The 24,183-nt window shown below is 42.6% G+C and overlaps 1 protein-coding gene across 1 annotated transcript; it reads right to left on the bottom strand.

Annotated features, from left to right (window-relative positions):
- Window positions 1–6,278: 6,278 nt before the first annotated feature.
- Window positions 6,279–17,053, bottom strand: got1 (glutamic-oxaloacetic transaminase 1, soluble). The gene is made up of 9 exons (XM_036546906.1): window positions 16,834–17,053; window positions 13,703–13,884; window positions 13,168–13,291; window positions 11,547–11,659; window positions 11,325–11,429; window positions 10,341–10,491; window positions 8,911–9,076; window positions 8,323–8,465; window positions 6,279–7,905 (listed from the first exon to the last, which is right to left on the bottom strand). Exons 1-9 carry the CDS (start codon window positions 16,940–16,942, stop codon window positions 7,766–7,768), a joined length of 1,233 nt encoding a protein of 410 aa, XP_036402799.1. The 5' UTR covers window positions 16,943–17,053; the 3' UTR covers window positions 6,279–7,765.
- Between the last annotated feature and the right edge of the window lie 7,130 nt (window positions 17,054–24,183).

Genomic DNA, 24,183 nt, shown 5'->3' with positions numbered 1-24,183 from the left:
CAGAGCCGTGCCTCGGGGGGGGGGGGTTAAGGGCAGGGTGAGCTGGTGGATCAAGAGAGTCTCATTCTCTTTTACACTACTTTTTTATTGATTAGATGTTGTCAAGGGTCATAAACGCTGGCTGACTGCAAGCAAAGGAAAAACAAAGGAAGAAAAGATGACAGAGACAAAGGCACTCGGGCACTCCCCCAACGCGAGACTGGCCTGGTCTCAACAGATATCAGGACAATGCTGAGTGACACTTTTTAGATTTTTTTTCTTGGATTCACCGTCAAAGTCTCACTCGCTTCAAGATGAAGCCCCAGGCAGGTGGCTGCCGGCCCCATGTGCATTTTTTGCTGTGGTGAGAGGTTCCTCCATTCCGCATACAGCTGCTACAGATGTTAGAACACTTTAATTTCATGGTTATTTCGTTAAGATATTTACATGATCAGAAATAAGATAAACGAGCACAGTCATTCTGAGAATTTTAAGGGACCTTCGCTTGGCACAGAACAAAGCCCGCAGAACTCATTGACCCTCCCTCATCGAATATTCTCCACCAATCAAACCATTTCCACAACTTTCCATCCAACAAAAAACATCCATTCATTCCAGTGCCACACAAGATCTGCAACCTAATGACAAGCAAAGTTGGTGCGGGCTAGCACCAACATCTGATTACTGCCATAATAACAAACTCGATCTCTAAAAAGAGCTGTCCCACAGAAATTGGCTCAAAGATGGCAACCAATAGAGCACTGGACTCCTGGTTGTGGTGTTGTTTGTTCAACTGGGCAGTGGCAAAATTTTATGCCCACTTGCCGTGTCAATGGAAGAAAGTCCACAGGTCAGAGGCTATTAAGGTCCAAGAAGCGCCAGCTAGGATATACTCAACGTCAGGAGGATCTACCTGTGGCAGCTTGGCTACTCCAAGTATTAGCTATCACAACAGAGGCAAATACAGATAAAAAGTGTTGTGCAACCAAAACTATGATCAGCTATATTATTATGGTTATTATTATCATCTGTTCTCCTTGATATTGTTTGATTCTGACTTTCAAAAATGAAGCACCTATATTAGGTAATTAACAAGTATACCAGCATATGGTATTAGGTTTATGGGATACTGTGGATTTTAGGTTTCAGCTCTTTTGAACTGGATACTTCTGGTACAGGAATTCCAAAGATCACACCTCCTGTGGAAAGATTTACTGCAAATATGAATTCGTATTTTCTCCTTAGAAGCTCACAGTTTGTTAAACGAGAATGTATGAAATACGTTAATTGAAATTTCTTCTTAGTGTAACAAAATGTTGTAGGTTATAATTCCTAGATACAAGATTTTTTTTGAGAAACAGCTGCATGAGAAAAAAAAATCTTTGAGCAACAGAGAAGAATTTCTTGTTGTTTGACAACAATGGAGAGACAATCCTGGACATTAATATTTTATGGTCTTTTAATGAGAACTTTTTTGTCCATTTGAAGAAAATTTTTTTTTTCCTGCAATGATGGATGTTGACCATGCTGAACAGACAGGAATCTTCAGAAGAAGAAGTAGTAGTCCCATTAGTGTGCCTCATTGGACCTGGAGACCCATTTTTCATTCAAACTCACTGAGTGTTGCTGAACAAGATTTTGCATGTACAACAAAAGATATGTATTTTTACAGGACAAAACCATAGAATTTCAACAAGAAAGCCATAACTGAAAACAAAATCCAAAGCTGAAAGATCTCGTACAGATAGCACCATCAGCTTAATGCTCAGCAGTGAGTGGTAACGTACAAAAGGTCTCCCCCAAATCCTGAAATGATGTACCACTAAACACTACACTTTTAATGACATCTTTGATGTTTAGCAGGATTGGAAGGGGGTAATGGAGAGACTGCGGACAGTGACATCATCGACAAGGTTCTGTCTAAGCATAACAGACCCTGTGTCTGCAAGTTGAGGATAACTGCTTCCGGAAGTTAGCACAGAAGAAGAAGATCGGGTTTCTGAGAGCACCTCCTGAAGAATGCCACGCCCACCACCTTGACCAACTGTCATCACTACATCCCCCTGCTCAGCAGCAGGGGAAGAAATCCAACCATCAGCATGAGATTGGTCCCAGGTGGTGGCCGATGCTGTGTTGGTTTCCTCTGCACACTGTTGTCTGATTGGCCAAAATGCCCCATGTGACAGGTCTGCTCCAGGAAAGAGGGAAAAATGCTTGTTGACAGATGTCATTCTAGTTCATTGCTTGGTGCCAGCATTATTCATTGCTGCAAATTTGGGAGGCGTGGCATTATGGAGGGTATTGTGTTTTATTTACAGATTCTTTCCCTCTGTAGAATTTACCATATACTCTAGATGTATTTGACGAATGCCAAGCCAATGAAATAGGCCTCAGTTTTTGCATGTATAGAGTAAAAATGAGCATGACTTAAGAAACTGTCATAAGGAACTTAAAGAACAGCTGTTCAATGAGAGAGGACGTTGTAATAAATGGGAGGGGCTTAAAACAACTCCCACCCAACAGCATCTTAAATGTCACCTGAGCCTAATGCTATGTGACAGTTCTATTTCTCAGTGTGTATAAACAATTTTGGCTGATCCAGTACTCTTTCAGGGTTCACTCAAAGACAGACAGTCACACGACATACTTAGCACTTGCATTGTGAAATCTGTACACTAAGCTGTGCTTTGTAAGAACAGCAAGGACACAGATATGGGCAGGGCTGCATTGCCGTGGAAACTAAATGGTTAATGTGCCTGTACCTTACCAGTGCAGAGAAAAAACAACACACCGCTGCTTGCTTCACACTAGTGGTATGTGAGTGTGATGTTTAAACTCGAGCAATAACAACTGTGGGTATGATGCGATACCCCCGTCTGCCTGTTTCAGGGGCGCTGTCGGATGCGCTGTCACCACTCGGGCTGCGGGAAGCTGTTTCTCTGTTGTGCAATACCAAGTGCAGTACGTCTTTGCTGAGAGCTCGCACCGGGAGCGGGCAGCCCTCCTGCGTCACTCCGCTGCATTGCAGAGGAGGGAGAGCCGGCTGACGCATGCTGACGTCTAGACCCCCTAAACACACACACACGCACACACATAGACACGCCACATAAAGCAGCACACAAATGCACAAGCACACACGCACACATACCCACATAAACATGGTTGTGCACAAACACACGCGCATGGACACACTTCATACATACACACAGAAGCACACTAACATACACACACATATACACAGTTGCACGTACACAAACACACACAGACGCACACACACACGTGCACAGACACACTGCACTTAGACACACTCACAAACATGCATACTCACACCACACACGCTTATTTGCACAGACATGCATAGTTGCACACAAGCGCCTGCAGTCACGCAGCAACACCTGATTCGCTCTGGGACACAACACTCAGGGTGGGCAACTTACTGCACATGCTGCAGCCCTCCACTCTATTCCAAAATACAGCATCTGACTGGTCATCTGAGCCTTAAATGAACAGAACACACCTCAGAGTGCATCATGGGAAATCTAGACATGTTTTATTGTGTGCCTGTGTGAATGGTGGAACTATGTTTTTTTGTGCTCTGTCCAATCAATGTAGGGAATGAGATTAACAGATGAACAAATGCAAGAGTTACACTTTAATATCTCCATAACCATCTCTCAGTGAAGAGGTTTGGCAAAATTTGAGAGATAAATTTTATTTTAATAAAGGTTTTGAAGATTATAAAATATGAATCATTTTTATTAGAGTAGAGGTATAAGTTTAGAGCTGAATGGTTTTTCTGAGATTATCTTCAAGATTTGGAGACTGATGTAGCAAGAGACAGAATAACGGTGTGATGTATAATGCATTTCCCAGTAAAATATTTGAATTGATGAAGTTTATCTCATATGGCTTTGTTTTTGCTCAACATTGCAATAGTTTTCTTTTTTGTCATTTGAGGCTTATAATGTACTAGTACACACTAAAATGGTATCTTTGTATTTCACAGATAGTGGGGCGCAAGTCCACCTTTCTTGGAGCCATCTTTATCCGTGGCCACTGTAGCAGGCCCACAGTGACATCACAGCATGTGTTAGAATATACATATTATGAATATTCTTTCCATTTTTGCAGAGATAATCTATATTTGTGGCCACCGTAGCAGGCTCACTGTGATGTCATAGCACATAGACTGTTCAAATTCTGAACATTCTGTCCATGTTAGTCAATGAAAACATTTTCAAGGTAAAATCATAAATATCAAAAACATTGTGGGTATTGATACAAAAAGCACAAGCAATGCAATCCCATACTAGCTGAAGCTGTTGGTCAAATTTCGTATGTGTGGCTGAAAAGCTGTAGGAGGAGTGATGGTATAATAATATTAAGAAAGGAAAAGGAAAAGTCTAAGAGGACAGTAGCTAGTAGTTACAAGCTTTGCTTGAGAAATCGTCTGTATCTGTGGGCATTATAGCATTGTGACACCAGAGCATGTGTTAGAATGTACAGATTCTGAGTGTTCTATCCATGTCAAACCAAATTTTTAGTGTAAACTTGTAAATACATCTCAGAAAATATTTAAGCATTGATACAAACATACTAGCTGACTGTACTGGCCAAGTTACGTAAGTACAGCTGAAGAGGTGTTGGAGGAGTCATATACAAAAAATCTAATGGAATAAGAACAAAAAGAAGAAACTAGAAATTAAGGTTTGATGACAAATTTTACAATGGCTTGAAGCCTAGCAAAAAAAAAAAAAAACCTAGCATTTTAGTAGCTAATAGTTACCAGGGTTGCCAATTTTGGTCAACTGGCTGAGGTGAGGTTTTCAATGAGACCGTCTCGCGAGGACATGCACGCATGCATGCAAACTGTTCGTTTGTTAACTGGCAGGATAACCACATCATTACCTCATTGGCCAGTTAGCTACTCGGCTAGTTATCTCACAAGGTAATTCACTAGCTAGCTACCTAAAGCCAGTTTACATCTTAGCCATCTAACTTGCTAGCTAGCTAGTGAACGAATTCTAGAAAGGCAGCTAGCCAAGTCAGAATTTGCTAGCTAGCTAACTAGCGTAATAACATATTCATCTTGCATGCTAGTCCAGTTTTCACTGTTAACAGAAGATCTGTGGACAGATCTGGCATGATTTTGTAAGAGAACGTGAAACTGGGGCTGAAAGTGTGAGCGTCAAGTCAGATGAGTGGGAGTTGTCTGCTACAGTGGCCACAGAGACAGACTCTTCAGCAAAAAGTTTCATTCCTACATTTTACTCCAGTGTCAGTCTGTCTGTGGCTGCTGTGGCAGACCTGTTGTGACATCAACTGCAGCTGATGCAATGTTCAGATTCTTAGCGTTCTATCTCTGTTAGTCAATTAGTATTGGTAATCATAAATATCTCAAAAGTATTTTAGGTATCCCATACTAGCTGAAGGTATTGGCCATGTTTCGTAAGTGTAGCTTAAGGGCTGTTACATACATAAAATCGGATGGAATAAGAAAAAGAAGAAATAAGAAAAGGTAAGCTGGCTTTTCCCCCAGCTAACTTAATTAACCACTCGGCACAAATCACTAATCAGATATCTTACTCTGCCTCCTCCACCATGTGTGCATTAATGCAATCATTTCACTTGAATTTCAGGGCACACGGAGTAGGGTCAAAACTATGAGATATTAAGTTGCATGCATTCAAGCAGATGCTCTTATCCAGAGTGACTTCCAGCACAATGGAACATAAGTGTATCCATTCAAGTTAAATGAGCAACAGTGTTAGACCAGGCAAACAACACTCACAGACCAGTGAGCATGAGCATAACACCATTCAGGCCCTACCACAAGTTAACCTGTGCAACCTGACTAGGCAACACAAACTAAGTACACTACGATACATCAGTCACTATAGACATACTCAAAGCTGCAGCAGAGGCCTGACCTCTTGACTCATTTAACATTTGTTGGACACAGATGGTAACCTATCTGTTTTCATGTCGTCACAACCAGCTACCTGCAGGTACTCTCCAGTGTACTCGCCAAACCCCATCTTTGACTCGATCACATGATGCTGAACTGCAAAGCCTGGTAGCCCCTCCCACTCTGCAACAAGCTTATATGAGCAAGCTCAGAATCGAAGGTAAAGACTGTTTTCAGTCTTTTCATTCAGTCACAGCAACAGCAAATCAGGGGCAGGCAGAAACTGCCATGTTCATCAGAATTACAAAAACCATTCATCCAGGAAATGAAACCACGCAAAAAAAAACAGTATCCATTTATTAATTTATTTTTGGAATGCACATAAATCCACATTATTGCAGACTGAAATGTCAGGTGACTGCAGTGTGTAGACACACATCATACACATAAACCAAATGCAATGTCAAACACAGGTCTGCACAAACACATAAAAGTGCATTGAGACACGGGGGGGGGGGGCAAGTGCAGAGGGAACGATCAGTGGTCACACAATTAAGGAATGGTGTCGTCGGTGCGCTCTGCTGAGCTGGCGCGGGAGCCTTGTGCGTGTTAAGTGCTTGAAAGCGAAGACAGCGTCCGTTCTAACAGTTGCTAACAGCCGCTAACGGCTACGATGCTCCCCTGACCCCGCGCTGCAGGATCAGACCACCGTGCCGCGTAGGAACGTGGTCACCGACAGCAAACTTCATCAAATTCGTCCTGAGAGGATCAGCCTTCACGTCATGGTGGGTAAGACTAAAAGTTTCAACAGCAATTTCTACTGGACGAGGTGCCAGACATTCCTTATTGCCTGCACCATCTGAGTTCTGCAACATGCAATATGAAATGTCACGGCCCTCTCCTTTTGCATCAACACATGTATAATAGCTGACACATTTCTTTTCTCCCTTCATGATTACAAGGTTTTCAGTCGCGTTGTAGGAGTCAAAACGTCATCTTTATTGCATGATAAGGAGTATGTGGATGTGGAGATCTGGACAGTCATTTTTGTTTAGCACTGAACTGAGGGGGGAGAAGACCAAACGCACTATTGTGGCCACCACCCAAGCGTATACACATGGAATATATAAACCATAAATAAACATAGCATCCTGGTTGCTCTGTCTAAGGTTATTTCCCAGGATTACGTTACCCCATTTTGGCCAATTATACTCTATGTGGTCTGCTGTGACTCCAGTTGACTTGTCAGCCATTTCATATGCCAACACACGTAGCTGCCAACCGTGTATGCAAGGAAGACTTAGTGACTGACCATCACTTCCATAAATGTATTTTTGTCATGTATATTACACTAAAATATAAGGGTAAAATGACTATTAAGCGCCTGAAAGAGTTATAAATAAAATCTGACTCTGAAAATGTTTGTGCCTGTTTGTGTCTCAGCTCTCTAAATTCAGCAGTGCCAGAACTCTCTAAAACAAATATACAGTCATTGATTTGTGGCTCCATGAGAATTCACCTTGCAACTGAAATCTCATGACAAAGCAGTCACTTGCTATATGACAAAGGTCTAAAGGCCATTTTTAAAGGCCTGTGCAAAAAAAGAAAAAAAACCCACAAGACTCCACTGAAAGCAGAGCATATAAATATTTTTTGTTGAACCGTTATGCGTTTGTTTCTGTGTTCATGTGCTATTTGAATTGTTTCATATCTAGAGATGATGCTAAGTTGTCTTGCTGGCATCTGCCCGTGTGCCAGAGGAATGAGATGATAACTTGAGGGACTGGGGGAAGTGGAAGTCCTAACAGCGACCCCTGCTGGGCTTCCTACTAACTGCTGCTAGGGTGGGAATTCTGGGCTTGTGGTGGGCAGGGGTCCCTACTGGACTGAGGTGACCGCCTCATGGATGGACTCTGCAACGTAGTCGATGTTCTTGGTGGTGAGGCCGCACATGTTAATGCGACCACTGGCCATCAGGTAGATGTGCTTCTCCTTCACAAGGTACTGGACTTGCTGGGCTAGAAGGGGAGGGAGGACAAAAGGCAATTGTTAGGAAAACAAGAATGTGAACCAATGTACTTGTGTGTGGTGCAGTACTCAAGAAAGTGGGCCTGAAGCCAATCAGTGGTTTCTAGGTTCAGTGTAAGACTATCTAGTCCAGGAAATACTTAAAATATATCTAAACCCCTATGCCAGAATCATTCATTTTACAAAGCACAGCCTTGTCAGCAGAAAAAAGAACCGTTGTGAAAATTTTGAAAATTTGAACTTAAAAAATTGTTTATCCTCTAACTGGGGTCAAATATGGTGAGCTGGGTGCCAATGTTGCTAGTGTTGCCAGTGTTACAGCTTAGCTACAGAAAGTGTTGTGGCTGTAGAAAGTGTAGCTGCCAGTGTTACAGCAAGTCTGTCTGCTGGAAGTGTGGTGGACGTACGGTTGAGGCCGGTGAAGCTGAACATGCCAATCTGCTCGGTGATGTGGTCCCAGGTGCCCGGGGTGCCCAGGGCCTGCAGCTTGGCTTTCAGCTGAGCCCTCATCAGCAGCACACGGTCCGCCATGGTCTTCACATTGTCCTTCCTGTGGCACGAGGGAGAGGAACTGAATGACACGGCATGGCATGGCACGGCACAGGCTGAACACTACAGACCACCATAACTGCATCTGACCCAGGAGAGAGGAACTCTATAACATCCCATAGTACAGATGTCTAGACTACTACAGACCCCTATATCTGGCACTGAAGAGAGGAACCATACAGCACAGATGTCTGGACTGCCATACCTTAAGCAACTGCTTTTTGGGAGCTTGAGCTCTAAAACTACTACATGAGGATTATATCCTGAACACAGACTGTAAGCACTTGTAGTCAACATGCTTTCAGAGTAAAAACTGAGGAACTGGTCTTGTGATTACAGACTGTGATTGTCTTCAAGGGTGAGGCAGAATACAGATTGAAGTGAACACTTAACACTCAGCAAACGGGGTGAACACGTAGCACTCCACCAATAGACTGAACTCTTACCACTCCTCAAAGAGCCCAGGGGTGTTGAGCGTGATGGCAACCAGACGGGCTCCCTGGGAGGGGGGGTTGGACCAGGTGGTCCGGACGATCTTCTCCATCTGGGACAGGATCCTGGTCAGGTTTTCATTGTCCTTGGCCACAATAGTGAGGTTCCCCACCCTCTCATCTGTTGAGAAAGCCATCAGCTTCAGACATGGGGTGTGTGCGCGCTGACGCAGGAACAACTTCTTTTTATTTTAACATTTTTGAAGAACCGCCATTTCTTTAAAAATGTTCAAATAAAAATGTCCATGTCTTTTCAAAGAATGGAACACAATTTCAAGTGTTGAAAAATTACACTGATGAAATTTGGAAGATGAACGATGAAATTACCAATTTTACCATTGCCATTACTGAATGCACTTTTTTCCACTGGTTTTGTTTTGATTTCATAACTATTGTTCATATCTGATTTCATTTTATTTTTTGATTGGCATTAGGGCTGGGCAATATAGCCGTTGCGATATATCGAATAGCTATTTTTAGCGTAATAACAGCTATCCCCAGTATGTGGCATTAGGTTTCTTCCCGTATATTTTTTCCTTATAGTCATACCTGATGCGGGAGCACACCTCCAGTTTTCAGAGGCCATGTGAAATGCCTCCGGGGAAAAAACACCACTCATATCTATTCAATGTTGATATTACAGCAACAGCACTATGCTGCTTCCATGTAGTAGATAGAAACACATGGCTACAAAGATAAAGAGTGAAAACATATGCTATGTGTTTTTCAAAGCTAATAGGTAAGTTAGCCAACATGTAGATACAAGTGATATTTTTCTGCCCAGGAAGTATTTCACTGAACTTTGGAGGTGTGCTCCCGCATCAGGTATGACCAAAGGGAGAAAATACGGGAAGAAACCTAACACCACAGACCGGTATTACTGCACTGAAAATAGCAATTTGATATATCACGATATAATATTGCCCAGCCCTAATTGCCATCCTGTTTTATGTATGCAATATGGGCAAATTTGTGCTGTGATTTATGTTAATTGTTTTTGGGTATCTGAAAAGCACTATCTGAATAAAATGTACTGTTAATACTGTTATTGTCATTCTTCTTGTTATTCTTAGTACTATTACAATAATTATCATTACCCAACTTTAGTAGTCCTGGAGGGCCTCGTTCATGCAGGTATATCTCTCCTACAACTGCCAGTGCTCTTAGAACTGGGATGAATGTCTGGATTGATCTGACCAGCTATCTAGCTGAATCAGGTGTACAAGAGCTTAATGAATGAAAGCCTGTGGACACTGCTGCCCTCCAGGACCAGGGCTGAGGAATCCAGCTGGGACATTTTAGAGAGGCTGGAAAAGGTGAGACTACCCCTTCCACCCCTGACAGACAGCTCCTTTGCTGTGCGCTTTGCCCATGGGGTGACTCACTGTACAGGCCGAAGTTCTTGGAGAAAGACTGGGCACAGAACATCTCAAATCCCTGGGACACAAAGTAGCGGACAGCCCAGGCGTCCTTCTCCAAGCTCCCCGAGGCGAAGCCCTGATAGGCTGAGTCGAAGAACGGGAAGAGGCCCCTCCTCTGGAGAGAGAGAGAGAATGAGAGAGAGAGAGAGAGAAAGAGTCGTAACAAAGATTAACTGCTGAGAGAATTCTGCAGGAAAATATCCACCTTTCAACTGCAGATGGGGAGAAAACAACTGGAACTAAATGGGTAGAACTGTGAATGTGTAATACTACAGGGTGGGAGAGACAATCCAGTGGCCAGTGACAAAGCAAAAAGAAAAAACCTTTATTGAAATCATTTCTTCTCATAAATGTCCCATAAAGCACATATACGACAGCAAATTACGCCCAGGCCCTTTGCGAGAAAAGTACTGTATTAGTTATTACTGTTATGGAATTTCCTTTGATGGTGCTTCAGTCCCAAGTCTCAAGGAAGTGTAAAGATGGTGTTAGACTGATATTACTATAAATCAAATGACAGTTTTATAGTGGTTAGGGACCTGGAGTTTCAACCTAACAGCTAGAAACCCTTGGTAAGACACTGCCCTTGAGAAAGGTGTTTAATGTGCACTTTTATATGTAAAAATGTACTTTATGGTGGTGTGAAATGTACAATGGAAGGTATAAAAGTCCCTCTATGTGTGGGCAACAGCTAATACAATAAATAATGCAATATGAAACTGATCACAGAGTCAAAAGCTAGCACTAATGGCTACTTTGACAGCTGCTCCTTCACCTGAAATAAGATGATGCTCCCCTTTCATAGCATGCATTTAAGAGGCCATCAGCAATCTAGTCTGGACCCCACAGTGTAACTTGACGTGGACTAAACGTGGGTCTGCGTTGCTAGGACATCTCTCCTTGTTGAAGTGCGCCCCCTGCAGCAGGCTATACAGTCATGCTCCTCACCATCATGACCTCAGCGATCTGCACCCACTCTTGCTGCGTCGGGTCAGTGCCGGTGGGGTTGTGGGCGCAGGCGTGCAGCACGAAAATGGAGCCCTCTGGGGCGCTCTGGGTAAAGAAGGAGAACAAAACCAGATCCGGTCAATCCACGAGGCAAAAGAAATGAACCCATCATAAAGCCCCTCCTTCCCACTAATACCAGCTTTAACAAGACCCCCGTCTCACCTCGAGGTCATCCAGGAAACCGGTAAGGTCCAGCCCGCGCTTCTCAGCGTCCCAGTACTTGTATGGACGGACGTCCTTGAATCCAGCATCACCAAACACAGCATTGTGGTTCTCTGGAATCCATGTGAAGGACAAGAATCACAACACAAATGGAACACATGACATGATGCCCCATTCTACATTAAGTATTTAAACTAAGATACTACAGTGTACTAAGGTGCTACCAGGTTAGTTTATTATTTCCTAACCCTGGACCCATTGTATATTCTAGGGTTTGCTCCACATGAGCGCTTAATTAAGTCTGGTTGAGCAGAATACGAATTCTGACCTGGCATTTTTAACAGTCACCTCCTCTGAGTATTTTGTCATAGGGATGGCGGAACAGGCCAGTGTTCCCGGGTCCTTCAGTATATGCCATATAAGGACAGCCATAAAAGCCCTGTCCTTGTTGTCACATCAGCTTTTCTGAATATGAAGCAGTTCTTGCCCTTCTGAGCAACCTGAACACTGGCTTTTTAAATCAGAATTCTATCTTGAATTTTGTGGGGTCATACAGTAACAAGTTTTGGAAAGTTAACATTCACATAACAGAAGAGGTGTTACTGTTAACTATTGATAAAAACCTCCTTCCACCAACTCACGACTGGCATTCTGAGCAAGGGTCAGCTGTGGCAGACTGCAGAATTTCTCCTTGTCTACCACAACAACATGGAAGAAGGAGTTTCTAAAAGTTACTTTTGTTTGCAATATAGATACAGATCAGTATTCAAAATAATTTAAAAAAAGCATCTAATATACATTAACTCATTGTCGTACACCATAATGCAATGAATCATTTAAACAAATTAAGGGAGGGCAGAATCATTCTTTGATATGTGGACAGATGTCTTTAACCAATATAATGGCACTGTAATTTGACATGGCAATAAAACAAAAAGGAAATAAGTAAAGAGATGAACATGTGACATATGTGTTAGGGCAAAATCATTTATTTAATAAACACCTCAGAATATTTAATGTTCACTTCAGAAATGTCACACACAGCACATTAATCAGACCAGAATATATACAGTGCCTCTTACAGAGGACAAATGTGGAGTTCCCCAGTGCCAGTGAACTTCTACAGGTGATTTCGAGACAATCAAATATGCAGGAACAGGGACACAGAGTACTGATCGCAGTAACAGCCAGGTATTGACACACTGAACCAAGGTCATTCAAGGGCAGCTTTGCCGCATAGGGGAATGGTAAGCCCAATAAAGACTGACTGCTCCAGACTCAAGACTCCCCCTGAAACTCAGAAAAGTAGTTTTTCCACTTCTTCAAAATACAAGTGTGAATACCCACACGTTCTGTGAATGACTTTGGAATTGCTTCAAAAGCTGTATTTGCTCTATTTGGCTGCCTTAGCTTTGAGTGCAGTGTAATTTAATAGCCAGCAGACAGCTTTATTGGAGCTGTTATCTTAGATTTGGCCAGGCTGAGGGCTGTTCGCCTTGACTATCACCCAGGACTTTGATTCTTTTAATGAACAGTGGCTGGAAAGTGTCTGAGGCAACAGCAGAGGTCTGGAAACGCAACCGCTTTCATGGTGCACGGCGGGCTCGCTGGCACAACTCACCCCAGGTTGGCGCGGAGACGTAGACGGGGGTTGCAGTGTTGTTGTTGCCATTGTACCAGCGGCGCAGAAACTCGGCCCCGATCTTCAGAGCGCCGGTCCCGCCCAGGCACTGCACGCCTCCGACCTGTCCCGGAGAGGGATGCCAACTGTAGAGCGCGAACGCAGATCTGGCCGCGCAACACGGGTTTGGACAGAGTGTGAGGTGGGCGACTCCTGGCTTTCATGCCACCTCTCACCATTAATTTTATGGCTTTAATTAATGGCTTAGTTAAAAGGCACTCGGGGTTGTTCTGACAAAAGGTATCAGCACTCTACCTATCAGTTACTGTTTAACAAACTAAATGTAGGACACGGACAGCATTTACTGCCATTTACCAAGCAAGTACTCGAGTAAACAGTCCCTAGCCACAGGTGTCTTCTATGTACTGGCTTGTTTAAACCTGTCACCAGTCCTTCTGCCGATGAATAGCACAAAGCTTTGGCTCCCCCAGGGAGGAGTTCCCACTATGCATCCCTGGGCACGGCCTGGGCATACCCTGTTCTCCTGGATGGCGGGGCTGTCCTCCCCCAGGGCGATCTTGGAGGCGCTGGATCGGAACTCCGGCAGTCCCAGGATGGGCAGGTACTCATGGTTCAGGCTGTCGTCCTCCACGATCATCCTCTCCACCTTCTTCACTACCGGCAGCACCCATGGCTGGCCTTCATCGGTCCTGTACGCTAGGGGAGGGGGGAGGGGACAAGAACATCAGACTAGAGCCCTGATCCGGATGACTAGACAGCAGAAAATGGAATGCCATTTAGTTTGCTTCCGCCTCCGACACAAAGTGATACTACCATTAAAATGATCATCTCCGTCAAAGAATTCAGGAGGCGAGACCAAAAACCAGCAGAACCTGTTGTTCATCCCATAATTTAGTCATTGTTCATCATGCCTTTGAGTGAATTCTGGCCCCAAGGCAATTAGGTGGTGTCTGCTGGTATCCCATGTTCTTTGAATACCAAACCCAATTGGCCAATCATGTGTAAGAACATGGAAGTGTCTCACCATGGGTGTACATTTTATGGGAGGGGACATGTCCTCCTCACTGTTGAGAAAATGTCATTCAAAAACCTCTGTTCTGGTGAACTGTTGAGATGAACAGATGTCTTCTTATGTGTAATGCTAATGCTATCTAATGCTATCTTTTCCATTATTATTTTCCAGGAGTCTCTCAACCACGTTTTTTCCCCCCCAATTGGCTGGGTTTTTTTTTATTCCCTCTGCAAAATGCACTATGATACAGCACTTTGTGACAATCTCAATTGTAAACATGCACTATAACAAATAAAATTTGAATGATTGATTGATTAATTGATGAAATAACTACACTGTAATGCAGCATATATGTGAATGTTAACAGCATTGTGTGTTCCAATGTTTAGACACGGTCTGTCAGCCCTAACCACAATCATTGCAGTAAGACCTTAGTGAGGCATTACTACAGAGCATCACAATCCCTCCAACAACGTATTCCAATTTCTTGAATACATGACTAGTAACACAACAGGATTAGGCTGCGCGGCACAACAGCTGAACGTAGAGCTGACCAACGTTGATCATAAGTCGCAACATGTGCATTGTCAGCCAGGTGCTTGCTGCGATATCTGCATTGGTCGTGAGGAGGATTATGTGCTTATCAGGGAGTCCAAGACTGTGCAGTGGTGGTGGGGGAAAGGACAAAGACCAACCACACTCAAGCCTGCTACCTTTACTCAGATGGGTGGGTTCTACAAATCAGTGGTGGTGAAATTAGAGGTCAGCCTTATCCCCTTTGAGAGCACTTTGAGAACCTTAAAAGGCACTTTATAAATGTAGTCCATTATTACTGCCATTCCCATGTGAGCACAGCTCATTCAGTGACCTGCAGTGTTTTGGGTGGAAGCTTAGTACATGTGAAAGCTAAGCCGGGCCCAGGTTTACATTAGCCTGTTGGTGTGATTTCGAATCGCACGTGACAAATCCTAATCCTTTGGTAATGGGAGGAACTCCAGAGGACAAAGCTTTTGAGCATCACGCTGCGCTGAGCTGCAGCACAAAAAAGGCCACAATGCTATGCTGGCAAAATTATGTAACAACAATGCTCTCTCTGGCCGCAAAGGAACCCCCCGTCAGCACCACGACAGGAAAGCCCATTGGCCAGTAAGCAGTTATGTCCCGCTCTCAGCAACCTGGGTGAGCAGCCCAATGTCTGGATAGTTGCATTTAATCTCTCACAACAGCATTGACCTGCACTGACCTAATCTATTTGTGCAAGAGCCATGTATCGTGTGTCATGTGACCTGGCCTTTTGGATACTGATCAGAAATAAACAACCATAAGGTTTTACTTCCTTATCTTGATTTGCACAGGTAGAATGGTACACTGGAGGTGTTTTCTTGGCAGTCATTCCTGATTGGAAGAGAGGGAGGTGTGCAGGTGCACTGTCAAACTATTGGTGGGAAATGTACCACAACGTGGTTTTTTTTCCTCCTCCCCTGACGTCACCGTTGGCCTGCAGAAAAACTGCTGAGAGGACCCGGTTCTTATATCAAGGACAACCCAGAGTCAGCCTCTTCAGTCCTCCCTCTACCTGCAATGACAGCAAACCTCAGAAACACCTGAGGCCTAACGGGTACTAGACTATCTTTCAAAACAGGCCTGGCATGGAACTATATTTCCACAATTATCAGCAGTGCCAACTCACTACTCACCCTGGAACTTTTCCAGGAGCATGCCAAGTCATGCCAGCATTGCAATATTTTCCACCCAGCACATCTGTAGGCACTAGGCCCAGTCTTTCCATTTCCAGAGACCTACACATTACTTATTCACTGATACAATGTTGTGATGAGATGCATCACTGCCTTCATACAATGAGATGCAACCACAGCAGAACAATCAGTTTTCAGGAGGCAAGTGTTTTTTGCTTTTTTTAGGGTGCCCATACGTCCTCTTTTTCCCGGACATGTCCTCGTTTTGGGACCTAAAACATGCGTCTCTAAACGAGGACATGTCCGGGAAAAAGAGGACGTATGGCCACCCTACTTTTTAATAAAAATCATCTTAGGTCTTTCGAGAATTACACCAGCTACCTCGCTTACTCGACATTTTCTGCAGGACATGAATTCATCGCACAGCACTCAAAGTGACAGACTATCTCTAATATTACGAATGAATTTATAAAAAACAAAACTGGGAAACTTCATACTCGGTAAAATGAATTGATCAGCTACAAGCCACAGTCTGTTAATGACAGGTTACTCCTCAGCGCCTCCACCGTAGCATGTTTTGGAGTATATGAGAAAGCGCGTAGCCACTGATCAAAAACCCATCAGATCTGATCAATGGATTTCTGGTTGAGGGCTTGCCAGCCACAATCCATAGGTCTTGAATGTTGGCTAGTTGACTGGCTACGATTTTTAGCTAGGCTGTCTACGCGAGGGCGTTGCATCAACAATATTTCGCCTGGCAGTGTAAAACCACAGACAAGACTAGCTGTTTCAATACAGCACGTATTCACAATCGGGACTGGGCAAGGTCTTTAACCTATTTAAATAAGCTCTTTGCATCATAAAAACCGAGTCGATTCAGCAAACGTTTATGTTTGAGACATAAACGAGCTGGCTGTCTAACCATCCTTGTCTTACCTCCCACTCCAAGGTTCACCTTGTTTGGGTCCTTGTCCTCTCGGAAATCGGCGGTCAGTTTAAAGACTGCCACTGGTACGGCTTGCGGAACCTCGGCGAACACCGACATGACCGATTGTATTTCCGAATGAGATGGTAACAGTGAGCGAAGACAGATGCACAGCCAGCCGGTGACAGGATGGCGATGGAGTAGGAACGGCGATTTTCACCTTCAACTAGGATTTCGGCTGCGGAGAATGGGCGTACGGCGTCCACCAATAGGCGCGAAGACCTGCTGATTGATCCATGTGTGGACCAATTACAGTGTGGCTGTAAGGGTCAGGGGTAACAGAGCTTGCGGCCACAGGGAAACGGAAGCCGTGATGATGTTGATGACGTAAACGGTCCAATAAGATTAGTCTGCTCTCTGGTTTGCTGTGTAACGTAATACATTCTGGGTCGCCTTGTTAATTTAAATAACTGGGATGTGGTCTGAGTCGGTGAGATAGTTACGATTATCGCACAGGAAGCTCGTAGAGGAAGCTACCAGCACATGCAAAGTGAACTTTACGTCCACATTGACCGCGGTGACATTGACTGGCATGGACTTTTAATTGTTGAAAAATATGTATAATGAGCAGCTACGTCATATGCACATTGTGAGCCTAGCTAGAACCAAGTTTCGACAATGTGCTGACTTTTAAAAAGTGCAGGGCCTAAACTGACGTTAAGTGCATTTATCTGTAACTTCAATGTCAGTTTTGATTTCTTACAAGCTTGTGTTGCTTGCGGTGTTTCTTAGGTGGTGAAAGACGCAATGTTTGCTTTACATCGCTAGCTATCTGCTGTTGGCACAGGTCAGCCATGTAGTCGACATGTTGGCTAGCTACCTGAACTGCTAACAGTGCAAGTACAGTAATTTTGTTTATATATGTCATCATTGTAATGGTTGTTATTAATGCGTATTCTAGCTAATTATATTCAGCAATGCCTGTGAGGTTTTTTGAGACATGGTGTTGCTAGCTCTTTGTAGCAGGGAGAAAATGTTGATTGCCGTCATGCTTGGCAGGGAGAAACTACACATACAACCAGAGGAGGGTGTTCGTGGAAGCAGGGGAGCACGTCACCAGGCACAGCACGAAGGTACTGCGTGGTGCTAATGACTCTTCCACCACCTTCAAGCATGTGAAGGTACCCCTGCGACCATATGTTCAATCAATGGTTATTCTGAGTAGCTATTGCAAAATCAGTATCTTTAACATAGGGGACCAGGGAGCGCCATATCGCATGTTGCAGAACTTTAAACGTGGGTCAAAGTCTCCATTTCACAAGTCTTTATCATAATCATCATTTAACTCAATAACACAGTCATTCCATTTTGGTTTTTCAATGTTGCATGGTCTTTGAATAAACACATTGTCTGACGTCGTTCATTTTATCTATGGAAACTAAATTTTAGGCTAAATACTAATAAAAACATCCATCACTTAAAACACATTTAATCCGTAAATATATTCTTTTTGTCCCCACACGGTGGCAGTCTCAGCTAACATTTGAAGACAAACGCTGAAGGCCTTTGGGTCGGAATGACTGAGCAATGTCCCCCTACCCCTAGGCTGGCGTTAACACGTTGATTTACATCAACACATTTAGTTGGATAAATAAATAAACTGTTTATACCAAAATAACTTGAATCAATATATTTACTTACTATGCTGAGATGATTTTCTAGAGAAAAAAAGCCGTTAAATATTTTTAATTTTATGAGCCCATATCAGTGAGCAAGGCGATTATCCCAACACGCCATTCTGAATGGGGAGGCCGTTGCTTTTAAGTTATGCTCTTGAACGTGACCCTGTGATCAGATTTAGGAGTAAATGCTCATCCAATAATGGTTTGATCGCAAAAAAGTAAATGATAAAGGCGTTAGGGGCTTTCCCTTCCCAGCTCTTTAAGTCGAGAGGTAAAATGCTCATTATGCTGGTCTATCTTCGCATTCTCGTTCACTTTTAACTCTTTTGGTCCACTGTGTAGTCGGCTGGAATGTCGAACCGTCCAACGCATAACATCCAAAATGTTCAAACAGCACGACAGTGAATTTTGGTATAACATAACGTAACTTTCGCTTTCATTGGTCAACTGGTCAATTGGTCAACTGTGGCCAGATGTTGCCGTTATGAATAATTAAAAAAAATAAATAAATGTAAATGTAAATGTAATTAACTGAGATCGTGGCACCATGTTGACTGGCACCATGTCAACGCTGCACCTCAAGGTAGCATCCTTGAACTACTTTTTCCTTGCAGTCAGGTTTTTTTTTAATTGTGCAGGCACATTGAACATTTTCTACTTCTTACAGATACGTCAGTGTAGGAATAAGTGGTATATACAGTAGCAGTTAGAAGCCTGGACACGCCTGTTTGAATGTATGCTTGTCATTATCTTAAAGACATTATCTTAAAGAAATGTTTGAAATTTATTTCTTAGGCAAATATAAACAGTGAAGTTGAATGAAGTTGTATGGATTTCTTTCATAATTTCAAATAATCAAAAAAATATATTTTTTGGCTACTTTGAAGAATCTAAAATATAAGATATTTTTGTTTTGTTTAAGGCTTTTGGGTGACTACATAATTCCATTAATGTGATTTTGTGGTTTTGATGTCTTTACTATTATTCTAAAATGTGTAAAATAGTTTTTTTTTTTTGTTTTTTTTTTTTAATAAATAAATAATAAGAAAAAACCCTTGTATGAGTAGATGTGTCCAAAATTTTGACTGGTACTGTATTTTTGTCTGGCTGCCATCCATATAAACAATATCAATTCATATTCCTGAACTGTATTTCTGGTGTGGTAAATTATCACTTTATTAGGGTAAGTGATTATTAAACAAATAACACAGTACTGACAAATAAATATTACAGGTCTGCAACCAGTAACGATAGGAAAACCAAATTAACTGGAAAAACAGCACATACTGTCAAGTGAAAACAGTGATTAGCTTTATTCACTGAACCAGGGTCCTGGGAATAAAGAATAACGTTATGCTTTAGTATTACGTATTCACAATATATGGTGTATGTGAATTTTTTTTTATTATTTTTTTTTTTTTTTGGTGTTTGTTTCTCAATGATCAAATGGCCAAACAAAAGTTTATTTTGATATGTATATATTTTATTTTCAGGTAAATTTACTGGCTGCTATTTGCCTTGTTTTCCACAGTTATTGTTTCAGGTATGATGTACTGAGTGTTCCATATTACCTTGAAAATCACTCTGGATTAAGTGTGTATGGCAAAGAAATGCCTCATAACACTGAAGTACACAACAATTAATGACTCAGCATAGCAATGTTGATGAGACGCTTGGTAGTACAGTGACCCCTCTTATACATTATTATATGCACTATGGTATGCATTTGAGTGAAGAACTGTAGGCATGGTGTAACTGCAATTAAATGGCATTTCTCAATGCAGCAATGCCGTATTTGCTGTGTGTCAATCTAAAAATAAATAGATTTAATCTAAAATTTAATCTGAGAAATGTTTGCACTGTAAGACGTGGCCTACAGTAGCTGTGTGTTTGAAATTGAATGGACAGCAGCAATAACAAATACACTCAGATATTCAGCAGAGATAGTATCCTATAGAATTAACTTTAATTCATCAATCAAAATCCATGTCCCATGAGTATACAGTTCCTGTTCAGGAAACCAGTGTCAGTTGTATGGACTGGGCAGTGTTTAGGAGGATCCACTACACAAAATACATATGTACATAAATAGTAATTAAAGTAACTAAAGACTTTAATTTTTTAATCAAAGATTACATCATTTACAAACCATAATTTAACATGATAGGGTAATTTTACATGTTTAAAGCTATGACTTTGGAAAAGATTTGTATCATGGGGGATTTTCCTTGCATTGTGCAATAACTGAATTGAATGGTGTGAGTCATAATGCTTTGTGAATAATTGGGAGGGGGACTGGAATTTTTTTGCACAGAGAACATGCAGAGCGGCAGAACACAGCTACATAGACTCTGTGCTTCTCCACCTGAGCACTGGACACTGGCAAGAATAGGAGAGCAGGTAGCCTGTAGAACAGTGCGTGAGGAAGCTCTCAGCCCTGGCTGCTGTGAGAGTTGTTTACCCCTGCGGTCACTGTCAGTAGAGGCGAGGAGAGGCTTCTGCCCCTGCCTGGTGCACCCCTCTCCCTCTCGCTTTCCCCCTCTCTCTCTGCGCCGGCTACAGTAGATGTTTTCATTCCTAGCCACTGAGTCGAGGGGAGCTTATGTCTAATCTGTCAGTTCTCTCATTATGAGATTTCCCCTGGCTCACGGAACAGGTTTGAGGGCCCAGGGACTGGGGCCGAGATGGCTGAGATAGGGGGTGGGGTGGGGTTGACTGGGAGGCCTCTCTGGAAGGCACCGGCCAGATCTGCGAGTGATACCTGCTTGATTTTAGCCAGGGCCTCTCGGCTCAGTCAGGGTCCCTGGGGGGTGGGGCCAGGGTGTCACACAGGTGTTTGTGTCAGCTGAGCACTTTAACTGCTCCAGTTAACCGCCCCTTATCTTGATTGAAGCAATGTAGCTATCAGCAACATAGGCAGAACCAATCTGAGTGTGAGATCGTCTGTGATTTAGAGAGCTGGATGCTGCTGTGAGTTTAAGGCTCCCTACGAACAGTGCTAACTGGCCAAGAATCTGGTATAGCAGCCTCCTGAAGAGACAGGGCTGAAGGGTCCTGATTGATTGCCCTTTAGTGTGAACACTTACCTGAGCTGGAAGAAACACCCAAACGGCAAGCAGAGTGCAGCCTGGTGTTCTCATATTCATAAAACACCATCTCCGTTTTCCACTGTTCCTCAAAAACCACAGCTATCAAGTAGGTCAGTGAATAGTAGATTATTCTTTCAGCTAATACTCTTATCTGGTGCAACTTTCAGACTGATGTTATTCACTTTCAGCAGTCCGTTGTTATTGCCTGCCTGTTAAATTGTTTTATATATGTCTGCGAGGTTGCTTAAGTCTGACTGTTGTCCCTTTCGCTTTCTCTTCCTTTTATAGTTTCAGCATTACCAGTTAACTTGTTCAATTAGATTCAGCACTTTAGAATATTAATCACAAGCCAGTCATAACGTGGATAAGGCTAACCAACATGTATTGCCAGTGTAATTTCGAATGTGTTAAATGTTAATTGTTGGTCATTTGTTATAAATTATAAATGTTATTCCCTGGGAAAACAATAAAATTCAACAAAATATCATTCTAAAACAGAGCAAAGCATTGACACAGCTGGAGTTTCACTTGAGCAGTTGATGCAAGGGTCCTAAGACCCTTACCTGGGATTTAACCTCCCTCAGATCCTAATACCAATGCTCCAATCATTAGACCAGATATTTCCTCAAAAGCAGCTAAGGAGATCTTTTGCATTTTTTGCAACAGATGAATAATGTACAGTGTGATTACCCCGGCTGTAACTTACATGCTCTCCACGTTTTCAGTACTACTTTAAAATCAGCCCTGTTACTGGTCCAGCTTTTCCTTATTCAATGAAATGTAGTTCCCTTATTTAATGAAATTCATATCACAGGTTTTTTCCTCGGTGATAGCATCTCTCTAAAGTTACAATGCGGTTAAAGATGCTGTCGCAGACTCCAGACGATCACAGGGCAACGAGGCAGTAAAGCATTCAGAAACACAAACAAAGCGCATTCCACAAGCGCCCTTCCAGGGCCTTTGCGTGTAACGATAGCCTCTCTGTTTCTGGGTCAGGGACCTGCGCTGAGTGATCTCTGTCTGAACCGCACGCTGACTATTTGTTTTCTGGGGGCAGTGTCATTAATTCCGTACAAGGGACTCGTCCAAACTACAAAGAGTCTTGACTTCCTTAATGCACAGCAGTAGCTGATAGAACAAGACAAGGCAGATTTCCCTGAACTGAAGCATAAAAATATATAAACATTTAAACTGATACAATTATTGTGTGTGTGTAACTTATATGTGATAGATAGATAGATAGACACAGATAGATAAAATGAAGTTCAGCATGCAGACGTTTTTGGATAACTTCAGACTGCACATCTAATTAGCGGTCATTTGCATGCAAGTATGGAAAATTTTAGGTGATTGGGGCGTTTTTAAGAAATACATTGAAGGGGAATTGCCTATTGCTTCCTAGATAAAATCAGGTGGTGAATACTGAGCATCTATCTACATAGGGCCCGTGTCTGACCCCTGTGGGGCTGGAGCATGTCCAGATTCAGGTTTTACTTGTATGCGCTTTTAGGAAATGTGTGTCTTGTCACCAAAGCAGCAGAGAAAAAGAATAAGAATAAACTCTTCAGTAATATGAAATATTTAAAAACATTATATACTTCATGTTTAAATTCATTATAAAATGTGCCTACAAACGTATACACACCTAACTCCATTTATGACACTGGTGATCCGTCTGTATAAATGAATCTATTTTTAAACAAATGACATGCATCTAAAAATACGTTCCTTATATTTAGGCTTTCATAGTTGACCATGCAGTGACGTTTATCAGTTTTAACAGGGGTATATTCAGGGCCTTTTCCTCGCCTATCTGTCATTGGGACACCTCTATTCCAAATGAGGCCAGCGTGTCTAACTGAGCAACGGTGGGACAGATAAAAGCAGGAACCATAGCCGTTCTGACTGATTGATACTGTGTTTAGTCAACGCTGACTTCAGAGATCCCGACTACTTTTGGACACGGTATGCGAGACAATGGCGGGAAGTGGCAACCAAGCGCCGGTGTTGGCTAAACTGAAGTTTCCCACCAGTGGTCATGGGTCTCATAGAGAAGGAAAAACAAACAGACAAAACAGAGGTCCAGCATGAGCCAACTTCGCTCTGTGGCCCTGCTCTGTGCCAGGTATCAAAAAACATCTGTGGCTTTAAGGGCTAGCTGACGCTGCAAAAACACAATATTAATGACTTCAAAAAGCACTTATTGCAATACCAAATTACTTAAAAATGTCATCTTCTTGTTTCCTCGTATTCCATGATAATAATCATGCTTCCTTCCTCGGGTCCGTTCTGTGAAAAATATTGGTAGGTTGCTGCACAATTGTCATTTAGTCTGTTTGGAACTTGAAGTGAGCTGACACACTGCAAAAAAAGTCGGTAAGTCTTTCAAAATAAGCCCAGAAAAAGTATTTACAGGAATGGGACATGCAAACAGTAAGTAAACAGTCCTTACAAGACAGATTTATAAATGCTTGGTGCATCCAAAATCTTTCTTTTTTTCCCCTCTCAGAACCTCAGATGGCCTTTTTAAACGCTGCCAGAGCCAAGTTTGTTGTTCCACTAGAGGGCAGTTGAGACAATATGAACTGGC

This window comes from Megalops cyprinoides, chromosome 15 (assembly GCF_013368585.1).
Source record: "Megalops cyprinoides isolate fMegCyp1 chromosome 15, fMegCyp1.pri, whole genome shotgun sequence".
Taxonomy (NCBI): domain Eukaryota; kingdom Metazoa; phylum Chordata; class Actinopteri; order Elopiformes; family Megalopidae; genus Megalops; species Megalops cyprinoides.
The sequence above is the reverse complement of the archived record's forward strand: the minus strand, read 5'-3'. Positions and strand labels throughout refer to the sequence as shown.

Excerpts from the sequence above, each read along its gene's own strand:
- got1 (XM_036546906.1), bottom strand. The coding sequence starts at position 16,942 with ATGTCGGTGTTCGCCGAGGTTCCGCAAGCCGTACCAGTGGCAGTCTTT. Across the intron at positions 10,492-11,324 it reads AGATCGCTGAGGTCATGATG|AGGAGGGGCCTCTTCCCGTT; the intron begins GTGAGGAGCATG and ends CTCTCTCTCCAG. Across the intron at positions 7,906-8,322 it reads CAGCTTCACCGGCCTCAACC|CCCAGCAAGTCCAGTACCTT; the intron begins GTACGTCCACCA and ends CTCCCCTTCTAG.